Below are 23,123 nucleotides of genomic sequence, written 5' to 3'. Positions count from 1 at the left end.
AGATCTAGAGCATCTGGGCTGTGATGCCAATTAACTGAGGTAAACTGATAGAGTTAGGCTTAGTTCTGTAGACCTGAGTTTATATCTGAACCATTCCATCTCCTTTTGCAGGTAGCTTTGCTCAGTGCCACATCATGTCTGTTGTCCTGCTCAAGTACTGCACTGAGACACAGCATGGAGATGGCAGGAGGGTGGGAGAGGAGGAATGGGATGGGGGTGCCACGTCCTTGGAGTCTCTGCTGCATTCAGGGCTCTACAGAGCCTGGCCAGACTGATGGGCCAAGGTCAGTGGGCTAAGGTTCAACAAAGCCAAGTGCTGGGTCCTGGGGTTACAGCAACTCCATGAACACCCCAGGCTCGGGCAGGAGTGGCTGGAAATCTGCTTTTGCTTTCTACAGCTCCCTGACAGGAGATCTGGATCCAGGTGGGGGTCAGGCTCTTGTCCCAAGGAACAAGTGGCCTGGTTGGAGTTCCATCCCTAGAGGGGCTGAAGAGCCACAGGGATGTCAGTCAGCATGGCAGTCTAGGGCAGTCCCCACAGACTGCAAAAGGGGAAACATTGCTCCCATCTGCAAAAAGGGTAAGAAGGAGGAACCAGGGAGCTCCAGGCCAGGCAGTCTCACCTCTGTGCCCGGAAAGATCCTGCAGCAGATCCTCCTGGAGGCACTGCTGGCTCAGAAGAATAGTGAAGAGGTGATTGGGAACAGTCAGCAGGGCTTCACCCAGGGCAAATCCTGCCTGAGCAACCTGGTGGCCTTCTCTGCACAGGTGACAACATCAATAGCTGAGGGGAGAGCAACTGCTGTCGTTTGCCTGGGCCTGAGCACAGCCTTCGACACTGCCCCGCACCACAGCCTGGGCTCCAGGCTGGTGACACATGGGTGTGAGGGGTGACCACCAGATGGGGACAGAACTGGCCTGAGGGCTGCACCCAAAGAGTGCCTGGCAATGGCTCCAGGGCCCAGGGGAGGCCAGGGACAAGCAGAGTCCCTCAGGGGTCAGTCCTGGGACCAGGCTTGTTCAACATCCATGTGGGTGCCATGGACAGTGGCACTGAGTGCACCCTCAGCAGGGTTGCTGCTGACACCAAGCTGTGTGGGGCAGCAGACAGCTGGAGGGAAGGGATCCATCCAGAGGGACCTGGACAGGCTGCAGAGGTGGGCACAAGCCAACCTCAGGAGGTTCAACAAGACCAAGGGCAGGGTCCTGCAGCTGGGTGGAGGCAACCCCAGGCTGGAAAGCAGCCCTGAGGAGAGAGACTTGGGGGTGCTGGGAGAGGAGAAGCTCAGCAGGAGCTCTCAGTGTGCACTTGCAGCCCAGAAAGCCAAGCAGAGCCTGGGCTGCAGCAGGAGAAGTGTGGCCAGCAGGGCAAGGGAGGTGATTCTCCCCCTCTGCTCAGCTCTGGGGAGACCCCACCTGGAGTACTGCCTCCAGTTCTGGAGCCCCTATGACAAGAGGGATCTGGAGGTGCTGGAAGGTGTCCAGAGCAGGGCCAGGAGGAGGAGCAGAGGGCTGGAGCTGCTCTGCTGTGAGGACAGACTGAAGGAGTTGGGGCTGTTCAGTCTGGAGAAGAGAAGGCTCTGAGGTGACCTCATTGTGGCCTTCCAGGATCTGAAGGGGGCTCCAGGAAGGCTGGGGAGGGACTGCTCAGGATCTCAGGCAGTGATAGGACTAGGGGGAATGGAATGAAGCTGGAGATGGGGAGATTGAGGCTGGAGGGGAGGAGGAAGTTCTTCCCCATGAGAGTGGTGAAGCCCTGGAATGGGTTGTGCAGGGAGGTGGTTGGGGCCCTGTCCCTGGAGGTGTTTAAGGCCAGGCTGGCTGAGGCTCTGGGCAGGCTGATCTAGTGTGGGGTGTCCCTGCCCATGGCAGGTATGGAGGTATTTCAGTGGTGACCTGGGAGTGTTGGGTGATCTCAGTGATCTTTTCCAGCCCAAATGACTCCCTGATTCTGTTTTTCTGTTTGCTTTAGCAATTCTTAGTTACTCGTTTCTGCTTGGCAACAGACAACCCACCAAAGGTGCAAGAGGAGAGGAAATACTTCCTGCTTTGTTCTTCAGTTAATTAAACCTGAAGCAAATTAAGTTTCAGTTAATCACATTTGGGGGCTTGGAGTTGACTAATCAAGAGCACATAAATACCCATTCCAAAGGCTGGGTTTTTCCAGTTTGCTTGACCTCAGAAGCAGGACATGCAAAAAGGATGAGAGGCTGGGGAACATCAGCAAAAGAGTTGGTAGGAAAGTTAAACATTGGCTGCCTTTTATGATTTCTTTGAAAACTGTTATGATTTTAGGGGGGGGGGGGCACCATTTGGTCAGGCTCCATCTCCCAGTGAAAAGGAAAAACACTATAAAAACAGACTTCAGATGGGAACAGCTATCTTTAAATAAACCCAGTTGGTGTGCATTAAAACCAGTCACCATTTGAAATGAAGAGAGTAAGCACAAGCAGCCCCAAGTTCAAGTGGCTTAGGGAAAGCATGAGATACTGGAATTGCTTCTCTCAACAGCATGTGGGGCTTGGCTGCTTGTCCAGAGTGAGCAGTTCTGAGCTGGCTCCTGTGTTTTGAGGTGGTATGGAGATGATTAAGGGACTGGAGTTAAGGCTGAGAGACCTGGGGCTCTTTAGTCTGGAGAGGAGAAGGATGAGAGGAGAGCTTATTGATGTCTATAGACACCTGGAGGGTGGCTGTCAGAAGGATGGAGCCAGGCTCTTGAGAAGAGAAGGCTCTGAGGAGCCACACAGGGCCACCAGTGTTCCCTACACCCTGCATGAACCAGGGAGGGCTCTGGCTGCAGGCAGAGATTCAAAGGCAGCATTTTTCACCTTGTGTCTGGAGAGGAGAAGGCTCAGAGACCTTCTGGTGGCCTTCCAGGATCTGCAGGGGGCTCCAAGCAAGCTGGGGAGGGACTTTTGAGGGTGTCAGGGAGGCATAAGGGTCTGGGACACCTCTGAGGGGGGCAGGAATCAAGCCTGGGCCAGGGAGGCAGCAATGGGCACTGGCAGCCCAGAAGGGCAAGGGCAGCTGAGCTGCCAGTGCCCATTGGCAGAGGTGGAGGGAGAGGATCCTGCCCCTCTGCTCTGGGGTGTCAGGGAGGGATAGGACTGGGGGGGATGAAGCAGCACTAGAAGTGGGGAGATTGAGCTTGGCTGTGAGGAAGAAGTTGTTCCCCAGGAGGGTGGTGAGAGCCTGGCACAGGTTGCCCAGGGAGGTGGTGGAAGCCTCCTGGCTGGAGGTGTTTGCAGCCAGGCTGGAGGTGGCTGTGAGCAACCTGCTGTGGTGTGAGGTGTGCCTGCCCATGGCAGGGGCTTGGAGCCCATGGCAGGGGGGGTGGAGCTGGCTGAGCCTGGAGCTCCCTTCCAGCCCTGATTCTTTTCAGTGATACTCAGTGATAGGATGAGGGGCAATAGACAGAAACTCAGTCCACCTCCTTATGAGCAGACACTGGAGTGGTGTCAGATGGATGACAGCTCTGTCAAACGCACACTGCTGGTGGCCCAAGGTGGGACATGATGTGGTTCTTGACCCTTAGGATGCCTCTGAGAAGCAGTCTATGCAAAAAGCCTCCCTCATTGCAAGCATGATCAGATGAAACAGGCAGGCAGGTTTCTTCCCTGCCCTCAGATTTGTGTGTTTGTTTTCTCCACCCCCACACCTGTGGCAGCCTGGGGAAGGTATCTTGGGAGACACAGTCCATTGCCCTGCAATTTTCACACAACGTTTTCGGCTTCCTGGGGTGTTGTTACAGAATGCTGAGCAGCCTGGGTGGTTTGAGGAGCCTGACAGCTAATGCAGCCCGAGTACAAACACATCTTTATCGAGTTATCGAAGCTGCTGCTTGTTTAGCTGAGCTGCAGCTGGAGAGAAGGCCTCCCTGGGCCTGAGATAAACCAACGGCCGGCGCATTCTTCGGGTTCGCCTGCCCTCTGCTGCCCTCTCGGGCAACTTCAGGGGATGCAGAAGAATGTGAAGCTCCCTGCTGCAGCTGCTTGGTGCTGCTTTTCACGGAGACCTTCATCACAGGCACAAACATAAAATACACACGGAAATGAGACCGTGCCTTGAGCTTGGTGCTGGCGCTGCAGGCTCGGGTTTGCTTCCTGGTGCAGCAAAAACCACACCCTGGCAGCTGTCTGATGCCAAGGCTGAAGCATGCAGGGGACTGACCTCCACCAGGGATTCAGTTGCATATCCCCCTGTGTGTGCCTTGGAGTGTTGCATGTTTGCTGTTCGAGTGGTTTGTGCTCTGCTTTGTTTCAGGAAGGCTTTTCCCTAATCGATTCCCACAAGTGGCTGCAGATAGTGAGACGAGCAGACTGCCTGCTCTTTCGAGCACAGGCCAAGGTAGGCTGCCTTGCTCTTCATATTTCTGGGAGCTCTCCCAGTTCTGGATAAGATTTCTTCATGCTGGAGAAATGAAACCTGAAGTCCTGAGATGTTCTGTCAGTTGTCTGCATAAATTAAAAGGTTAAAACAAGACTCCTAGAATGCCTTGGGTTGGAAGGGACCTTTAAAGGTCATCTCATCCAAATCCCCTGCTGTTAGCAGTGACCTATGCCATTAGAACAAGTTGCTCAGAGCCCCAGCAAGCCTGGCCATGAATGTCTCCAGGGATGGGGCCTCCACAACCTGCCTGGGCTATATGTTCCAGTGTGCCACCACCCTCATAGTAAAGAATTTCTTCTTCATCTCCAGGCTAAATTTTGCCTCTTCCAGCTCAAAGCCACTGTCCCTCATCCTGGCACTACAAGCCCTTGTCAAAAGTCCCTCCCCAGCTTTCTTGTAGGCCCCTTCAGGTACTGGAAAGCTGCTCTGAGGTCTCCTGGAGCCTTCTCTTCTCCAGGCTGGACAATCACAACTCTCTCAGCCTCTAGGTCCTCCAGCCCTCTGATTATTTTTATGCCCCTCCTCTGAACCCTCTCTCTCAGGTCCCTGTCCTTGTGTTAAGGGCCTCAGAGCAGGATGCAGTACTCCAGGTGAGGTCCTGCCAGAGCAGAGTGGCAGAATCAACTGTCTCCATCTGTTTTAGAAGACACAGTGGATCTGGAAGGAACAAGGAAAGGGAAGGACCAATAGATCATCTCAGCATGTTTTGTAACTGCAAATATTCAGGCTGCTGTCTGAGAGTTAGCTACAAAAAACCTGGACCCTTATTTATTTCAGAATCCACCTGCCATGGCAAACAATTAAAGAGATGAAGTGATGCTCTTACAGGTAGAGAAACCTGCAACCTCTGAGTCACACTTCACTTTGGCAAACAAAGTATCTAAACAAACCATTCTTCAGCCATACCATGGCCCCTAGCAGCAGCAGCAGGCTGGTGATTCAGGCATTTGGTGCTCAAGGCAACGAAAGGCTTCTGGGCTTCCCCTCAGATCTCCTGGAGAGTGGTCGATTAGCCTGTAAATAATTAATCAGCACTCGCTTGTTAGCAGCCTGTCTGTAACCCTCAAGTGTTCTTGGCTCTGAGGGGCACTCCCAGAAGTTTCTTGCTCCTCTCCACTGAGCACTCACCAGGCTTTCCAGAAACAAAGCCTGTTTGAAACCCGAGGAGCTCTCACTTCTCCCCGATGGCTCCTGGGCTCTGTTGTTTCAGCAGGAGCAGCTGTCTCTAGTTTATCTCTACTTGACAAGAGGATTCATCTATTCAGTCAGAAACAGGAATTCTGAGAAATGGTGATAAGCCTCTTGTTCAGTAGCTGCCAGAGCCCAGCTTCAACTCTTTGTCCTGTTTGCAGAAGAATAATTAAGGCATAAAAACATCTCAGGCATTCTGACCTTCTCCCCTGACAGGAACTCTGCTACAGACTGGCTTAGCATCACTGCAGAAACCAGCAACAGCCAGGAGAGCTGAGAAGTGGACACATTCCCCTTGATTTCCATCTGTTGTCTGATTCCTTGTCTGAAGGACTCAGGAATGTTTGTTTCAGGTTCACAAACCAAACAGGCTAGTTTGCAGGGGGGAGAATGCCTCACTAACTGCAAGATAACAACAAACAGTATTCACATGTAAGGCCTAATCTTGCTTCAGCATCAGCCTAGTCTAATGGTAGTGCCAGGAGCTGCATAAAGGATTCTCTTCAGCTCTTTTCAATCCCCAGGGGTCCCTTCCAACCCTACCATGCTGGGATTCTGCTCAATTCGTGGGTTATGTTTGCCTGAAACCAAAACACCTTTTGTGCTGTTTTTAATCAGATTTTCATAGAACCACAGAATTGTTTCAGGTGGAAAAGACCTCCCCAGGATCATTGAGTGCACCATGGCCATCAAAACAGGACCCCAAGTGCCATGGCCACACCTTTCTTGAGCACCTCCAGGGATAGGGACTCCACCACCTCCCTGGGCAGCCTCTTCTTGAGCACCTCCAGGGACAGGGACTCCACCACTTACCTCCCTGGGCAGCCTCTTCCAATTCCTGAACACTCTTGCAGCAAAGAAAGTCTTCATATCCCCAACCTAACCCTCCCCTTGCACAATTTCAGGCCATTTCCTCTTGTTCCAGCACCTGATACTAGTGAGAAGTGACCAACCCCAGCCCACTGCAGCCTCCTTTCAGGGAGTTGTAGAGAGCAGTGAGGTCTCCCCATTCTTAAAGAACACTGAAGACGACTATGGAGCTGTTGCAGTCATTAGTTCTAATGAATCAGTAGCTCATCAGTTTACAGCTGCTAGAACAAACTCCCCAGCACAGCATCAAGAGATTCTGCTGCATCTCACCAGAAACAGACTGAAGGAGTTGGGGCTGTTCAGTCTGGAGAAGAGAAGGCTCTGAGGTGACCTCATTGTGGCCTTCCAGGATCTGAAGGGGGCCTACAGGAAGACTGGGGAGGGACTGCTCAGGCTCTCAGGTAGTGATAGGACTAGGGGGAATGGAATGAAGCTGGAGGTGGGGAGATTGAGGCTGGAGGGGAGGAGGAAGTTCTTCCCCAGGAGAGTGGTGAAGCCCTGGAATGGGTTGTGCAGGGAGGTGGTTGGGGCCCTGTCCCTGGAGGTGTTTAAGGCCAGGCTGGCTGAGGCTCTGGGCAGCCTGATCTAGTGTGGGGTGTCCCTGCCCATGGCCAGGGGGGTTGGAACTAGATGATCCTTGTGGTCCCTTCCAACCCTGACTGATACTGTGATACTATGAAACCCAAAATGAACACAACAATCACTTGGAGGCTTGAGCACAGCTCTGAGGGACAGTTGAGAGAAGAGGGTCTGAAGTGAATTTGGTGCATCTCAGTGTTTACTCACCAGCAATTCATGTGACTTTAACTGGGTTTCCTGGCACTGCAGTGGTCCCATCAGCCTGTTTCTCTGCTTTATATCCTAAATTGTAGCTGAAGTGATTCCTTAAGTGCTGTGAGTGTATACAGCTGCCATGCTAACCTTCTGAAGCTCTTAATATAGAGTGTTTTCGAGGGCAGACACACCACATGGCTCACATCTCAACTCTGCTAGACCTCAGTAAAGGGAAGCAAAAAGAAGCCACTGAAACAGAGGAAGGGCAGCTAGGTTTGTAAAGTCCATCTGAGCACTCAGGGCAATTAAGTAGAATAGAACAGAACTAAACAGGTTGGAAAAGACCTTCAAGATCATTGAGTCCAACCTATCACCCAACATCATCTGATCAAGTACACCATGGCACCAAGTGCCTCATCCAGGCTCTTCCTAAACACCTCCAGGGATTGGGACTCCACCACCTCCCTGGGCAGCACAGCCCAAGGGCCAATCTCTCTTTCTGAGAAGAACTTCTTCCTAACATCCAGCCTGAACCTCCCTTGGCACAGGTGCAGACTGTGTCCTCTTGTTCTGGGGCTGCTTGCCTGCCTGGGAGAAGAGCCCAACCCCCAGCTGGCTCCAACCTCCCTGCAGGGAGTTGTAGACAGCAATAAGGTATTGCATTAACATTTCTGATTGGTCCTAGAATTGTAGAATCATAGAATAGTTTAGGCTGGGAAGGATCTTTAAGATCATGGAGTCCAACCATTCTCTAACTCTGCCAAGGCTGGTGCTAAACCATGGCCCTCAGCACCTCTGTGTCTTTTAAACACCTCCAGGGATGGGGATTCAACCATCTCCCTGGGCAGTCTGTACCAGGCTTGGAGATCCCTTTAGGGATGAAGTTTCTTCTGATGTGCAGCCTAAAGCTCCCCTGGGACAACCTGAGGCCATTTCCTCTCACCCTGTCACTTGTTACTAAGGAGAGGAGCCCACCCCCCACCTCACTGCAACCTCCTTTCAGGGAGCTGGAGAGAGCAGTGAGTTCTTCCCTCAGCCTCTTCTGCAGACTGAACCCCACTTCCCTCAGCTGTTCCTCACCAGCTTTGTTGCCCTTCTCTGGACACATTCCAGCGCCCCAATCTTCCATTCCTCTTTCCCCCTTCCCCAAGCCATTAATACTGCATTTCCAGTGAAACTCACTCCTTTCTTTGCAAATAGGCATTCAGCAGGGCACTGCACACTCCTAGCAGGCAGAATGAGTTCTAAACTGCATGTTGAGCTGAGTGTTAACACTCCTGCAGGAACAAGCCATGGAGAGAAGACACCTGGTGCAGCTCATTCTAGTGCTAGTGGAAGTTTTGTTCAGTGAGGCTCAGGAGGGTGTCTGTCAGATGCTGAACTTCAGTGCTCACTCTCTTTCTGTAATGGAAAATGGTTTATAAAGTCTCTTGTTGTTTATCAACTGCAGGCTTAAGTATTCAACAGTCCTGGTGACAAAGCAGAGGGCACTACAAATAGACTGAAAATGATCAGAGGGCTGGAGCATCTCCTCTCTGGGGACAGGCTGGGAGAGCTGGGGCTGTTCAGCCTGGAGCAGAGAAAGCTCCAGGGAGACCTCAGAGCCTTCCAGTGCCTGAAGGGGGCTACAGGAGAGCTGGAAAAGGACTTTTGACAAGGGCTTGTAGTGACAGGACTAGAAGGAGTGAAGTGTGAGGAGGGGAGATTTAGACTGGAGATTGGGAAGAAATTCTTCAGAATGAGGGTAGTGAGACACTGGAACAGGTTGCTCAGGGAGGTTGTGGATGCCTCTTCCCTGAAAGGTTTAGGGCCAGGCTGGATGAGGCCTCAAGCAACCTGGGCTAGTGGGAGGTGTCCCTGCCCATGGCAGGGGGTGTGGAACTTTGAGGTCCCTTCCAACCCAGCCCATATGATGATTCTATGAAAATGGCTGTGGAGATTGTAGAGGTAACTAAAAAAATGCTCTTGGAAAGCCTCCAAAAGGAAGGAAAATTAAGATGCAAGTTACTTTCCTGTCCTGCTCATGAGAACTCACCTGCCTGGCACAGCCACAAATCAGTTCTCACTTCAGTGAAGCCAACCCAGTGAAGGTGACAGCTCAGTTAATTGGAAGAAATGTAAGTGAGCAGTGGTAAATGAGCACTACAGTGCCAATCACTTGGACATGTGCCCCTTTAAAAGGTACCAAGACAAGCTTTCCTGCTTAGGATGGCCTAAATATCACTTGCTGCAGTACAAGCATCTTCAGCTAACGTGTGTGTAAACACAGAGGCTGTCAGGAGAAGCTGGCTCCTCTCTGAGACACAAGTCTTTGAAGTGAAAGCTGGCCTTGTAGCCCTGCACTCAGCTCTCTGGCAGCCTGTCTAGTCACTCACAGAAGTGGGTTTGATGGTGAAAGCTCAGGAAGATGAAGCCTCAACCAGGTTGCATCAGTGTAAGGAGATCTCCCTGCTTTCCAGAACCTCAACTGCTTTAAATTTGAAGTTCCAAGAATCAAGCTGCATGTCCCATTAATTCACTCTCTGAACATTTGCCTTACATGAGTTGAATGTGCTCAGGACAAGCTTACTGTGCAGAGCACACTCCTCAATCCTCCCTTTCCACAGAACCCCAGCAGGGTGGGGGTTGGAAGGCACCTCTGGAGATCATCCAGTCCAACCCCCCCCTGCTAAAGCAGCTTGCCCAGCATCACAATGTGCAGGTGGGTTTGGGATCCCTCCAGAGGAGGAGACTCCACAGGCTCTCTGGGCAGCCTGCCCCAGGCCTCCAGCAGCCCCACAGCAGACATTCAGTGTAGATTACAGTCTCACAGTATAACTGAGGTTGGAAAGGACCTCGAGGATCATCGAGTCCAACCTATCAACACAGACCCCATGACTAGACCATGGCACCAAGTGCCACATCCAATCCCCTCTGCAACACCTCCAGGGATGGGGACTCCACCACCTCCCTGGGCAGCACAGCCCAATGACAAATGACTCGCTCGGTGAAGAACTTTCTCCTCACCTCCAGTCTAAACCTCCGCTGGCACAGCTTGAGACTGTGTCCTCTTGTTCTGGTGCTGGGTGCCTGGGAGAAGAGACCAACCCCTTCCTGGCTACAACCACCTTTCAGGTAGTTGTAGAGGGCAATGAGGTCACCCCTGAGCCTCTTCTTCTCCAGGCTAAGCAACCCCAGCTCCCTCAGCCTCTCCTCCCAGGGCTTGTGCTCCAGACCCCTCCCCAGCTTTGTTGCCCTTCTCTGGACACCTTCAAGTCTCTCAATGTCCTTCTTAAACTGAGGAGCCCAGAACTGGACACAGGACTCAAGGTGTGGCCTAACCAAAGCAGAGCCCAGGGCACAATGCCCTCCCTGCTCCTGCTGGCCACACTCTTCCTAATGCAGGCCAGGATGCCCTTGGCCTTCTTGGCCCCCTGGGCACACTGCTGGCTCATGTTTAGGCAGCTGTCAATCAGCACCCCCAGGTCCCTCTCTGTTTGGCAGCTCTCAGCCACTCTGACCCCAGCCTGTAGCTCTGCATGGGGTTGCTGTGGCCAAAGTGCAGCCCCTGGCACTTGGACTTGTTGAATGCCATCCTGTTGGCCTCTGCCCATCTGTCCAGCCGGTCGAGGTCCCTCTCCCTCTGGAGTTCTGCCTGCTTTGTCCTTTCCTTTGCATTTCAGTCACAAACAACTGGTCAGAGTTTGCAGATCCTTATAGCATACTGCTAGCAGCAACAAGGTCTTAACTTCCCTGCTAGCCCTGTAAAAGCTGTTCTCATGGCAAGGTGTGCTCCCTGGGCTAGACAAACTGATCAGCTGACACCCGGTCCTGCTCCCTCCCTCCCCATCTGTTTGGGGTTTTTCTAACCAGTTTGCAAACTGGGACTCAAGAGTCTTTAGGTCTAGCTGCTGGGAAAAATGCAGACAAGAGCAGGCAAAGCTTGTTTCTTGGGGTTTCAGTTGGTGCAACAGCCCAAAAATGTGTCCCCACCTTGCTTACTTTCCCCAAGAGGACTTTGATGAAACCAAAGCAGCTGGAGGGGCTGGAGGCTCTTGGGTCATAGGCTGGGCTTGATGATGTCAGAGGTCTATGCCAGCCTCAATAACTCTGTGATTCTGTAGATCATACAATCAAGAAGGTTGGAAAAGACCTTAGAAATCATCAACTCCAACCTGGCACCCAACACTAACTGTAACTAAACCATGGCACCAAGTGCCACATCCAGTCCTCTCAAACACCTCTAGGGACAGGGACTCCACCACCTCCCTGGGCAGCACATCCCAAGGGCCAATTCCTCTTGCTGGCAAGAACTTTCTCCTCCCCTCCAGCCTCAACCTTCCCTGGCACAGCTGCAGACTGTGTCCTCTTGTTCTGGTGCTGGGTATCTGGGAGATACTGAGGTGCTGGAGCAGGTCCAGAGGAGAGCAACAAGACTGGGGAGGGGACTGGTTGGAAAGGCTGATAAGGAGAGGCTGAGGGAGCTGGGGGTGTTTAGCCTGGAGGAGACTCGGGGGACCTTACACACTCTTCAGCTACCTGAAGGGAAGCTGTAGTAAGGTGGAGGTTGAGCTCTTCTGCCAGGCAACTTGTGATGAGAGGACATGGGCTGAAGCTGCAGCAGGGAAGGCTTAGGTTGGCCGTTAGGAAGCACCTGCTGATGGAAAGGGCAATCAGACACTGGAATGTGCTGCCCAGGGAGGTGGTGGAGTCACCCTCCCAGGAGGTGTTTAACGACAGACTGGGTGTGGCACTCAGTGCCGTGGTCTAGGCAGTGTGATGGTGTGGGGTCACAGGCTGGGCTTGGGGATCTCAGAGGTCTGCTCCAGGCTCAGGAGCTCTGTGAGGACTGACCTGCTTCCCCTCTGGCTTCCGAGCAGAGCGAGTGCCGCATGTTCCGCGTGCAGTTTGGGGGCGCGGCGAAAGAGCAGATGCTGGAATTCTGCTGCAGCTGTGTTCAGAAGCTTGCAGAGTACCTACCAGTTCAGGTGACAGATGGACCAGGCCAGCAGCTCCATCCCAGTCTCAGCCAGGTGGGTAGTGGTGCACAGCAGGGGAGGGACACCGACCCAAATGCAGCAGCACTACACCAAGTCAGTCAGCAGAAACTTACAGCCAGAAAAAGAGAGGAAGAGTCAGCTGTGAGACCTGTAAATGCCAGGCTTCAGTTCTGCAACTAGGAGACCTTCTCTGTGATGCAGGAAACCCAAAATGCAGTTTGTTGCAAGGAAACCTCACCAGTGACCACAGCTAGAGTGAGTCAGAAGTCAGCTGCTGAAGCTCTCATCTTCCCTTTTCCTCAGCATGCCTCAAGTGAAAAGAACGATGCTCAGGGAAGTGGTTCTTGCTCCTCAAGCTCACTGTAACATTTCAGAGCAACCAGACACCTTAGTTTTGGCCTCCAAAAGGTCACTAATAACCAAGATTAATACAGACAGAAGCACAGAATGGTAGGGGGTTGGAAGGGACCTCTGGAAATCATTCAGTCCAACCCCCTTGCCAAGGCAGGTTGACCTGAAGAAGGTCACACAGGAACACTTCCAAGTGGGTTTTGAATGTCTCCAGAGGTGGAGGCCACCTCTCTGGGCAGCCTGTTCCAGTGTTCCATTACCCTTAAAAAAGTTCCTCCTGATGTTTGGATGGAGCTCCATATGCTCAAGGTGGTGCCCTTTACCCCTTCTCCTGTCCCTGGGCACCACTGAACAAAGCCTGCTCCCATCCTCCTGACACCCACCCTTGAGTTAGTTATAAGCATTTATGGGATCCCACCTCAGAGCTCATATGATCCTAGGAAGAGGATTGGCAAGCAGATGGGATGAGATTTAGAGGTGGGGGAAAAGCTTTGCTCTGGGGTTTGAACTGCTCCTTAGCTAGAGAGCCTGGAATCGATGGCAGCAATTGGTGCAGGGCTTGGGCAAAGGCAGAAAGGTGCTGACCAGGAACAGGAGCAGCACCAAATGGGACTTCACCAGTTCCCAGTTGGTGGAATTCTTTAGGGGGAGACATAGATGGGATCTGCTGAGGTTTACTGACAAGAATAGGGGGCAGAGAATGAGAGCTGAAAGGTTAGCAGAACAGCTCATCTGCAATTTCATCAGGGTGGATTTCAGCCAAGGCTGCTGGGAACCACCTGGCAGATTTCCACATGAATTATACAGGGTAGGAAAAATGCTGAGAGCCAGGTAAGGAGCCAGGAATTGTGTTCCCCTTTTTGCATCTGCCTGCTCCTGTTTGCCAGCTTCCAGAACTGTAAACATGCAACTGGTCAGCAGCAATTTGAGCTTAACCTGACACCTCTGAAAGCCATTGCAGGGACAGCTCAGAATCGTTTCCCCTCTCCACCACAAAGAAAAGCTAAATGGGAAGGTAAAGCCTGGTGGTGATTCTGAGGGGCTAACTCTTGAATATAAACTGCAGGGAGGTCATTCTACCCTGGACTCTGCACTGCTTGGGCCACAGCTTGAGTCCTGTGTCCAGCTCTGGGCTCCTCAGGTTAGGAAAGATGTTGAGATGCTGGAAGGTGTCCAGAGAAGGGCAAGGAGGCTGGGGAGGGGTCTGGAGCACAGCCCTGGGAGGAGAGGCTGAGGGAGCTGGGGTTGCTTAGCCTGCAGAAGAGGAGGCTCAGGGGAGAGCTTCTTGCTCTCTGCAACTGCCTGCAGGGAGGTTGGAGCCAGCTGGGGGTTGGTCTCTTGTGCCAGGCAGGCAAGCAGCCCCAGAAGAAGAGGACACAGTCTGCAGCTGTGCCAGGGGAGGTTTAGGCTGGATGTTAGGAAGAAATTCTTCACAGAGAGAGAGACTGGCCCTTGGGCTGTGCTGCCCAGGAGGTGGTGGAGTCCCCAAGCCTGGAGGTGTTTAGGAAGAGACTTGATGGGGTGCTTGGTGCCATGGTTGAGTTGATCAGATGGGGTTAGGTGATAGGTTGGACTTGATGATCTCCAAGGTCTCTACCAACCTGGTTAATACTAGACTAATCTAGTCCAGTCTAACCTCTCCTGGGGATCCAGAGGAGCAGGTTTAGCAGTTCTGAAATTACGTATCAAAGCAAGGCCAGGGCCATGAGGATGAGCAGAGGGCTGGAGCACCTCTGAGGACAGACTGAGAGAGTTGGGGCTGTTCAACTTGGAGGAGGCTCTGAGGAGACCTTGTGGCCTTCCAGTATCTGAAGGGGGCTACAAGAAAGCTGGGGAGGGACTCTTTAGGGTGTCAGGGAGGGATAGGACTGGGGGGGTGGAGCAAAACTAGAAGTGGGGAGATTGAGACTGGGGGAGGAGAAGCTCACCAGGAGCTCTCAGTGTGCACTTGCAGCCCAGAAAGCCAACCAGAGCCTGGGCTGCAGCAGGAGAAGTGTGGCCAGCAGGGCAAGGGAGGTGATCCTCCCCCTCTGCTCAGCTCTGCTGAGACGCCACCTGGAGTACTGCCTCCAGTTCTGGAGCCCCTATGGCAAGAGGGATCTGGAGGTGCTGGAAGGTGTCCAGAGCAGGGCCAGGAGGATGAGCAGAGGGCTGGAGCTGCTCTGCTGTGAGGACAGACTGAAGGAGTTGGGGCTGTGCAGGCTGGAGAAGAGAAGGCTCTGAGGTGACCTCATTGTGGCCTTCCAGGATCTGAAGGGGGCTCCAGGAAGGCTGGGGAGGGACTGCTCAGGATCTCAGGCAGTGATAGGACTAGGGGGAATGGAATGAAGCTGGAGGTGGGGAGATTCAGGCTGGAGGTGAGGAGAAAGTTCTTCCCCATGAGAGTGGTGAAGCCCTGGAATGGGTTGTCCAGGGAGGTGGTTGGGGCCCTGTCCCTGGAGGTGTTTAAGGCCAGGCTGGCTGAGGCTCTGGGCAGCCTGATCTAGTGTGAGGTGTCCCTGCCCATGGCAGGGGGGTTGGAACTGGATGATCCTTGTGGTCCCTTCCAACCCTGACTGATACTGTGATATTATACTATGAGATTGGATGTTAGGAAGAAGTTGTTCCCCAGGAGGGTGGTGAGAGCCTGGCACAGGCTGCCCAGGGAGGTGGTGGAAGCCTCACAGTACCACAGTATAACTAAGGTTGGAAGAGACCTCGAGGATCATTGAGTCCAACCTATCAACACAGACCCCATGACCAGACCATGGCACCAAGGGCCACATCCAATCCCCTCTTGAACACCTCCAGGGATGGGGACTCCACCACCTCCCTGGGCAGCACATCCCAATGACGAACGACTCGCTCGGTGAAGAACTTTCTCCTCACCTCCAGTCTAAACCTCCCCTGGCACAGCTTGAGACTGTGTCCTCTTGTTCTGGTGCTGGTTGCCTGGGAGAAGAGACCAGCCCCTTCCTGGCTACAACCACCTTTCAGGTAGTTGTAGAGGGCAATGAGGTCACTCCGAGCCTCCTCTTCTGCAGGCTAAGCAAGCCCAGCTCCCTCAGCCTCTCCTCCCAGGGCTGTGCTCCAGACCCCTCCCCAGCCTTGTTGCCCTTCTCTGGACACCTTCGAGTGTCTCAAAGTCCTTCTGAAACTGAGGAGCCCAGAGCTGGACACAGGACTCAAGGTGCAGCCTAACCAAAGCAGAGTACAGGGGCACAATGACCTCCCTGCTCCTGCTGGCCACACTATTCCTGATGCAGGCCAGGATGCCCTTGGCCCTCTTGGCCACCTGGGCACACTGCTGGCTCATGTTCAGGCGACTGTTGATCAGCACCCCCAGGTCCCTCTCTGTTTGGCAGCTCTCAGCCACTTCGATCCCAGGCCTCCTGCCTGGAGGTGTTTGCAGCCAGGCTGGAGGTGGCTGTGAGCAACCTGCTGTGGTGTGAGGTGTCCCTGCCCATGGCAGGGGGTTGGAGCTGGCTGAGCCTGGAGCTCCCTGCCAGCCCTGACAATTCCAGGATTCTGTGATAACTTAGCCAGAAAACCTAAACCTCTTGGCTGTGGGGTAAAACTACTGGGCCCAAGACTGCTGTAATCTGGGAAGGTCCCACTCTACCCAGTATGTTTGCCCTGTCCAGTAAAGAGAGTGTGGGGGGAAAAACCCTGCCAGTTTGCCTCACAGCATTTCCAGGGAAGCACATGGGATGAAGGGGCTTGAGCACCTCTCCTATGGAGAAAGCCTGAGTTCCAGGGCTGTTTAATCTGAAGAGAAGGCTGAGGGGGGACCCTATCAATGTCTGTAAGGATCTGAGTGGCACATGGCAAGGTGAAAGCTCTTTTCAGTGGTGCCCAGTGACAGGACAAGGAACAACAGTGACAAGCTGGAAGCAAGGAAGTTCCACCTCAGCATGAAGAGAAACTTCTTTACTGTGAGGGTGCTGGAGCCCTGGAGCAGGCTGCCCAGAGAGGCTGGGGAGTCTCCTTTGATGGAGACTTTCAAAAGCCTCCTGGATGTATTCCTGTGTGAGCTGCCCTAGGTGATCCTGCTTTGGCAGGGGGGTTGGACTCAATGAGCTCTGGAGGTCCCTTCCACCCTTACCATCATGTGATGATTGTGTGAACTCTGGCAGCTGTTATTTAAGCAGGTTTCCCATGCTTTGTGCTGTGCCCATTGCCTGGTAAGACAAAGCAAGGAATGGAAGGTAAAGGCAAGATTTAATGGCAGAACACTCCTGAGCAGCAGCAGTAAGCCTGTGGGTGTAATGATGCTCTTGCTGCAGGAGTGAGACTCAGGACTGAAAGCTTAGACCAGGGCAGCTGAAAGCATCCTTCTGCTGAGCACTCAGAGAGTTTTTGCCAGCTACTTCCAGCAAGTAGTTTAAAAAGTCATCTGAGTTCAGACACTACAGCTTGACTGCAGGGTCATTATTCCTCATCTTCCATCTTTAAAGCCTTGAGCAGACGTGCATGCAGGGCTCACAAAAGATGCCTTGCCACTGCCTGAGGTGGCTGAGCACATTCTCTTCCCTTCACCTCTCTAACTGGAGTGCCTTCCCTTGCACAGCCCCACACCCTGCCTGCTCACAAGCCCTCATCTGCATTGGTATCTTCCAGGCAGCTGAGCCTTCACTGGACTCCTGCACAGCCCTTGGAGAAAGAAGATCTGTGACACAGCTGGCCCAGGTAAAAGCAGAAGGGTCTGATATTCAGATCTGTAACTGGAGCTCTTGGGCCAACTGCCTGGGCAATGTCCTCACTTAACAGCAGGTTGCCATCCTCTCTAGCCACAAAGCCACCAGCTGGATCTCCTGTAATGCCTGCAGCTAGGAGATGAACCCAGGAAGGTCATGGTGTCAGTGCCCCTTTGCCTAGAAAATATCCCCACCCCTAGCAAACTGGAGGCCACATCCAAATAAATGGCTGTGTCACTTCTGGGACCCTGCAGAAACCTGAAAGTACCAATCAGCAGTGGAAGGTCAACTGCCAGCTTCCCTGAGGAGCACAGGGGAAAGCCTGGAGGCCAACTCCTGCACTGGGAACCTGGGACACTGCAGTTAGATGGCTGAGGAGAAAACTCTCTCCAAACTCTTGTGCTTCTGCAGTTGCTCCTCAGGGTCTTTCTTACCCTTCTTCCACAGTCACAGGATGCTCAGGTCCACATTTCTTCACACCAGTGGGGTAAGGGCAGCTCTTCTGCCCCCTGTTCCAAACCTGTCTCTCAAAGCAGTCCCCAGTACCACACCCCCTGGTGGCTGACTCCCAGCAGTTACTGGCCTCGGGCAATGCAGTGAGAGGGCACCAACAAGGCACAGTCTGCCTTGAACACCTCAGGTTTTCAGGACCAGCCTCTGCTTTAAGAGGCAATGCTGGGAACTGTAAATAAAGACCAATATGCTAAACACCTCAGCTTCTAAAAGCTGCTGTTCTGTGGGCCCTGTGCTGGACAGGAGCACGATGCCCATCTCAAAGCCACCCTTCTGCCAGGGAGGGGCTGTGTTTGCTGAGCACACCCACCCCTCTCTCACCTGCATTACTAACAAATTCCCCAGCACAGAAAGGCTCTCTGATAGAGCAGCTTCAAAGCTGCTGAGGGGCCTGGAACACCTCTGTGAAGAGGAAAAGCTGAGAGCCCTGGGGCTGTTGAGCATGAAGAACAGCCTGAGAGGAGATCTTCTCAAGGCTGATCAATAGCTAAAGGGGGCAGAGCCTTGCCGGTGGTGCCCAGTGACAGAGCAAGGGGCAGCAGGCACAACCTGGAACCCAGGAGGTTCCATCTGAACAGGAAGAGAAACTTGTTTGGTGTGAGGGTGCTGGAGGCCTGGAGGAGGCTGTCCAGGGAGGGTGTGGAGTCATCTCTCTGGAGAGATTCCAAACACACCTGGCCCTTGTGATGCTGGGCAGCTTGCTGTGAGTGACTGCTTTAGGAGGGGGGTTGGACTGGAGATCTCCAGGCCCCTCAACATCCTTGTAGCCCCTGCTGGACTCTCTCCAGTAGTTCCCTGTCTCTTGAACTGGGGAGCCCAGAACTGGACCCAGTACTCCAGAGGTGGCCTCCCTAGGGCAGAGTAGAGGGAGACAACATCCCTCAACCTGCCGCCACGCTTCTCTTCATGCACTACAGCAGACCTCAATGATCTCTGGAGGTCCCTACAGGAGGCCTTGGCCACAAGGGCATAGTGCTGGCTCACAGTGTCGTCCACCAGCACTCCTGGGTCCTCCCCAGCTGCTTTGCAGGAGGTCAGCCTTCCCCTGTCCTGATGCCCGAGGGGGTGCTGCCTTAGGCGCGTTGTTCCCTCAGCAAGAGGAGCTCAACCCCCCCCGGCTCTTCCCCCCGCAGTCTGTGCTGAGGAAGACGTCCGAGCTGCCCCTGCTGTACCAGCACTCGGCCTGGCAGGCAGAGGAGCTGGGGCCCTTCATCCGCCTCTGCCTCCTGGATCAGCAGTTCCCAGCGTTCGTGGAAGACGTGGAGAAGGAGCTGAGCAAACTGACAGAAGGCTGAGGACGCGGCGCCGGGCTGTGCCCCCCGAGCAGCGCAGGTGACGGAGCTCCCAGGCGGGGGGGGGGTGGGGTTGGGGTTTTTTTTGTTGTGGGGTTTTTTTTTGGTGAGGTTGGGTTTTGGTTGTTGTTTGGTTGGTTTTTTTTTGGTCAGTGTTTTATTTTTAAAAACAGGTGAATCCACTTGGTTTTGTTGTTTATACATCATTGCACTTCAACACATACACAGAACACGAGGTCATGCAGCTACAGTTACACACACCGTGAGAACCCTGTGGCACAAGGTCTAGTTTCTACCATCTCTTGTTGTTGTCTTTGTTGGAAACCAGGAGAAAAGTACAGTTGCCAAACTCCAAGGAGGACAATGTTTGGTTGGTTGGGTTTTTGTGTGTTGTGGTCTTTTGTTTTGTAACTAAGTTGCATAGAATATCACCATGCTGTTAACATTTCATCGTTGAAACCGAACAAAACCGAACCCAAAGGAACCAAAAACCCCGTCCCTCCCTCCCTCCTTCCCTCCCTCCCCTCCCCAAACAAAACATAATTATAAAAGGTTGCCTGAATTGAATGTACAAGAATATGTAGAACACATCAGTGCAAAAGGATCTGAGGATTTACATGAGTTAACAAAAAAGAAACCCAGCAGAAAGTCATCATCATCGTCGTCGTCGTCATCATCATCATCATCATCACTTAAAAAGCAATCATATATATATATTTATATTTATAAACCAGCTTGCCTTCCACCACCAGCACCTGGCCAACCATCATCCCAGCCCCCTGGGAGTCTTTTGAGTGGAGGACACCCACCCCCAGCGTCCCTCTCCGTTAGGTAAAAGCCCTTGAGATAATTCCCCGGGGTCTCTGTTCGCCTCCTCTGAAGTCCCCAGCGCTCTCTCAGCTTTCAGACACACGGGAAGGAATGGACATCAGCAGCTTCGAAATGAAACACGGCGACCGTCGTTTGGTTCTCCCGCCCCGCCCCCGACAGACACGCGGCCCCCTCCCCCCCTCGGGCTCTCCAAGTCCCTCTGCACTTTAACGCAAGTCCCAGGAGATGGCAGCGGAGCGCTGGGGGAGCTCTGCCAACCTTAACAGCTACGGCAAGTAAAAAATGGCGCATGCGGGAAAAGCCAGCGGCTCGCTGCTCCTCATGTTTAAATAGACCGAGGGGGGAGAGAGAGGGAGCGAGGGAGAGCGCGGGAGGAGGGGGGAGGGAAGGAGGGAAAGAAAACCGAATCGAAAGAAAAGGAGGAAGCAACATTCACAGCACATCAAAGCCCGAAAGAGTTTACACCTTCTACACAGAAGCGTTAGTAAAATGTATCTGGCTAGGTCACCCTTACAGGAGAGGCTAAATAAGGCATGCTTTAGACAGTCATATCGTTGCTCACTTGAAAAGGAGGAGGAAAAAAAAATCAAATCAAATCATCAGAATCAGAAGAATAATAATCAGACAGAACTGGAGTTCTAGAACCAAGAGTTCCAACCCTTAAATTTAGCAGGTCATATTGCCATCAGTCTCTCAGAAACTTAAAGCTCTACAAAAAAACAGAAAGGAGAAAAGGTGCCAGTCAATGCCTGGCAGCAGTGCCACCACCCCCTGCCACCACAGCCTGCAAGCAACAGCTGCTTGGGAGCTACCTGCAGGTGCAGGTCCCCAACCACACCTTAGCCTCCAGGCTCTAAGTGATGAGGAGGGGGCTGGGGGCATTTCCTCAGCAGTAGCAGTGACTATGGAGACCTCAATCATTAAACTGCCTGCAGCCTGCTGTGCTCTGGGACACCCGGCAGGAGGGCTCCAGAGCTGGCCCCCAGCAGCTTTCAGCTCCTCCCTAGGTGGAGGCAGTTCTGTTGACAGACGCCCAGCAGCTGGCGAGGAAGAGGAGGGCAGGCTGTGGGCGGGCCCTGCCGGGGGGCGGGGCATACTTACATGATGAGCATTTTTAGTTTGTGTTTCTCTGGCGTAAGTTTTTGTCTTTGTGATTGTTTGTAGAATTGGTTTTCCTGCAGGGAAAGAAGAAAGAGACAAAGCCATCAAAATCGGTCACAAACACTGGGGGGGTGGGACAGTGGGGGGCTGTCTCTGTAGGCAACCAACAGCATTAGGTGCTGCCTCTTGGCTTCCAAGTGCCAGCTTGCCCCCTCCATGCCCAGCGCCATTTGCCTTCTCCATCTGTCATTGCCACTCCTTCAGCAGTGTTTCTCCTTACAGCATCACAGAGTGGTTTGGGTGGAAGGGACCTTTAAAGGCCAGCTACTCCAACTCTCCCTGCAGTCAGCAGCTCCAGCAGGCTGCAGAGCACTGAACTACCTGACCTGCACTGGTTCCAGGGATGGAGCATCTACTGCCCCTCTGAGCAAGCCGGGCCGGGGCCTCACCACCCTCAGTTTAACCAATCCCTTCCTTCTCTCCAGTCTGGATTTCCCTCTTGGAGTTGAAACCATCACCCCTTGTCCTGTCACAACAGGCCCTGCTCAAAAGTCTGTCCCTAGCTTTCTTGGAGACTCCGTTAAGCACTGGAAGTCCACCGGGTCTCTGTGGAGCCTTCTCTTCTCCAGGCTGAACGGCCCCAATCTCTGCCATTCTATCATCCTCTGATCTTCCCCCACAGAATCCTGGAATGGTTTGGGTTGGAGAAGACCTCCAAAGGTCATCCACTCCAACCCCCCTGCAGTCAGCAGGGACATCCTCCGCTAGATCAGGTTGCCCAGAGCCTTGTTGAGCCTCGCCGTGAATACCTCCAAGGAGGTATTCAAGGAGGTTGGACCTCAAGCACCCCTCTGGGCAACCTGTTGCAGTGTTCCAGCTGCCTCCTGGTGCAGAACTTGTTCTGTTTTCATTGATTCACAAATTGCATTGGGTTGCAGGGGGCCCTCCAAGGTCACCTTGTCCAAGGGTCAGGAGGATGAGCAGAGGGCTGGAGCACCTCTCCTATGAGGACAGACTGAAGGAGTTGGGGTCTGTTCAGTCTGGAGAAGAGAAGGCTCTGAGGTGACCTCACTGTGGCCTTCCAGGATCTGAAGGGGGCTCCAGGAAGGCTGGGGAGGGACTGCTCAGGATCTCAGGCAGTGATAGGACTAGGGGGAATGGAATGAAGCTGGAGGTGGGGAGATTGAGGCTGGAGGTGAGGAGGAAGTTCTTCCCCATGAGAGTGGTGAAGCCCTGGAATGGGTTGTCCAGGGAGGTGGTTGGGGCCCTGTCCCTGGAGGTGTTTAAGGCCAGGCTGGCTGAGGCTCTGGGCAGCCTGATCTAGTGTGGGGTGTCCCTGCCCATGGCAGGGGAGTTGGAACTGGATGATCCTTGTGGTCCCTTCCAACCCTGACTGATACTGTGATACTATGAACTTGTTCCTAACATCCAGTCTAAATCCCCTCTCAATTTAAACCATTGCCCCTCCCCCTGTCACTGCAGGCCTTTGCAAACAGTCCCTCTCCACGAACCTCCCTCCCCCCCCGCCCCGAGTCAGCTCAGCTCTTCTCTCTCAACACCACACTTACATTGGCCCAGCTGGTTCATCATCTGCAGCCAGCATCCCGACGGCATCCAGGGAGAGGCAGGGAAAGGGAGGGAGGGAAAAGAAAAAGAGGAGTGTGAGCGTTTGTGGGGGTGCCCCAGCTGCAGGGCAAGCAGCAATCCCATCTATCTACAGCGTTCAAGGCCATTCCGCTGGCTGGGGCAGCCATGGAGTTACTGCTCGGGGCTGGGGTTTAATGGCAGGTGTGTGGCTTCGATGGGTTTAGTTCAAACACTTTGGAATGCTTGGTCATGAAGAACTGCAACTGTAGCGGACAGATTGTTGCAATGTGGGCACTGAACTCATCCTGTCCCCAAGTTCCAGTGGTTCAATCTCAGAAAAAAAAACAGAGGATGAGAGGACAAACCAACGTCTCAGTTGTAAAATCCTGCTGGTCGTTTTCTTGCTTCTCACTTGAGCCTTCCAATGTTACCTTTTTGGTGTCGTTTTTGGTTTGGGTTGGGGTTTTTTTGGGTACTTTTGGAAGCCATTCTCCAGCTGCTCGTGGGGTAATTGCTGGTTGCACACCCCAGGGTGCATGCACCACAGGCTCATCTCTCCCCTATGATGA

General features: G+C 53.2%; 2 protein-coding genes across 2 annotated transcripts in view; one reads left to right on the top strand and one right to left on the bottom strand.

Annotated features, from left to right (window-relative positions):
- REC114 (REC114 meiotic recombination protein) overlaps positions 1-19,076 on the top strand; it is a 35,726-nt gene extending 16,650 nt beyond the window's left edge. The window contains exons 3-6 of the mRNA XM_068144346.1: positions 4,264-4,347; positions 12,084-12,236; positions 17,154-17,222; positions 18,877-19,076. Of these exons, the coding sequence (XP_068000447.1) occupies positions 4,264-4,347; positions 12,084-12,236; positions 17,154-17,222; positions 18,877-19,038 (468 nt within the window). The 3' untranslated portion in view covers positions 19,039-19,076. The remainder of the gene's footprint in view (positions 1-4,263; positions 4,348-12,083; positions 12,237-17,153; positions 17,223-18,876) is intronic.
- Positions 19,077-19,173: 97 nt separating this feature from the next.
- NPTN (neuroplastin) overlaps positions 19,174-23,123 on the bottom strand; it is a 90,393-nt gene continuing 86,443 nt past the window's right edge. The window contains exons 7-9 of the mRNA XM_068144281.1: positions 22,536-22,557; positions 20,968-21,041; positions 19,174-20,575 (exon numbers count right to left, since the gene is read on the bottom strand). Coding sequence (XP_068000382.1) covers positions 20,981-21,041; positions 22,536-22,557 — 83 coding nt within the window. The 3' untranslated portion in view covers positions 19,174-20,575; positions 20,968-20,980. The remainder of the gene's footprint in view (positions 20,576-20,967; positions 21,042-22,535; positions 22,558-23,123) is intronic.

This window comes from Melanerpes formicivorus, unplaced genomic scaffold (genome assembly GCF_026170545.1).
Source record: "Melanerpes formicivorus ecotype bairdi unplaced genomic scaffold, bMelFor1.0.p_v2 SCAF_10, whole genome shotgun sequence".
Lineage (NCBI taxonomy): Eukaryota > Metazoa > Chordata > Aves > Piciformes > Picidae > Melanerpes > Melanerpes formicivorus.
Note: the sequence above shows the minus strand (reverse complement) of the source record. Positions and strands in the feature narration are given on the sequence as shown.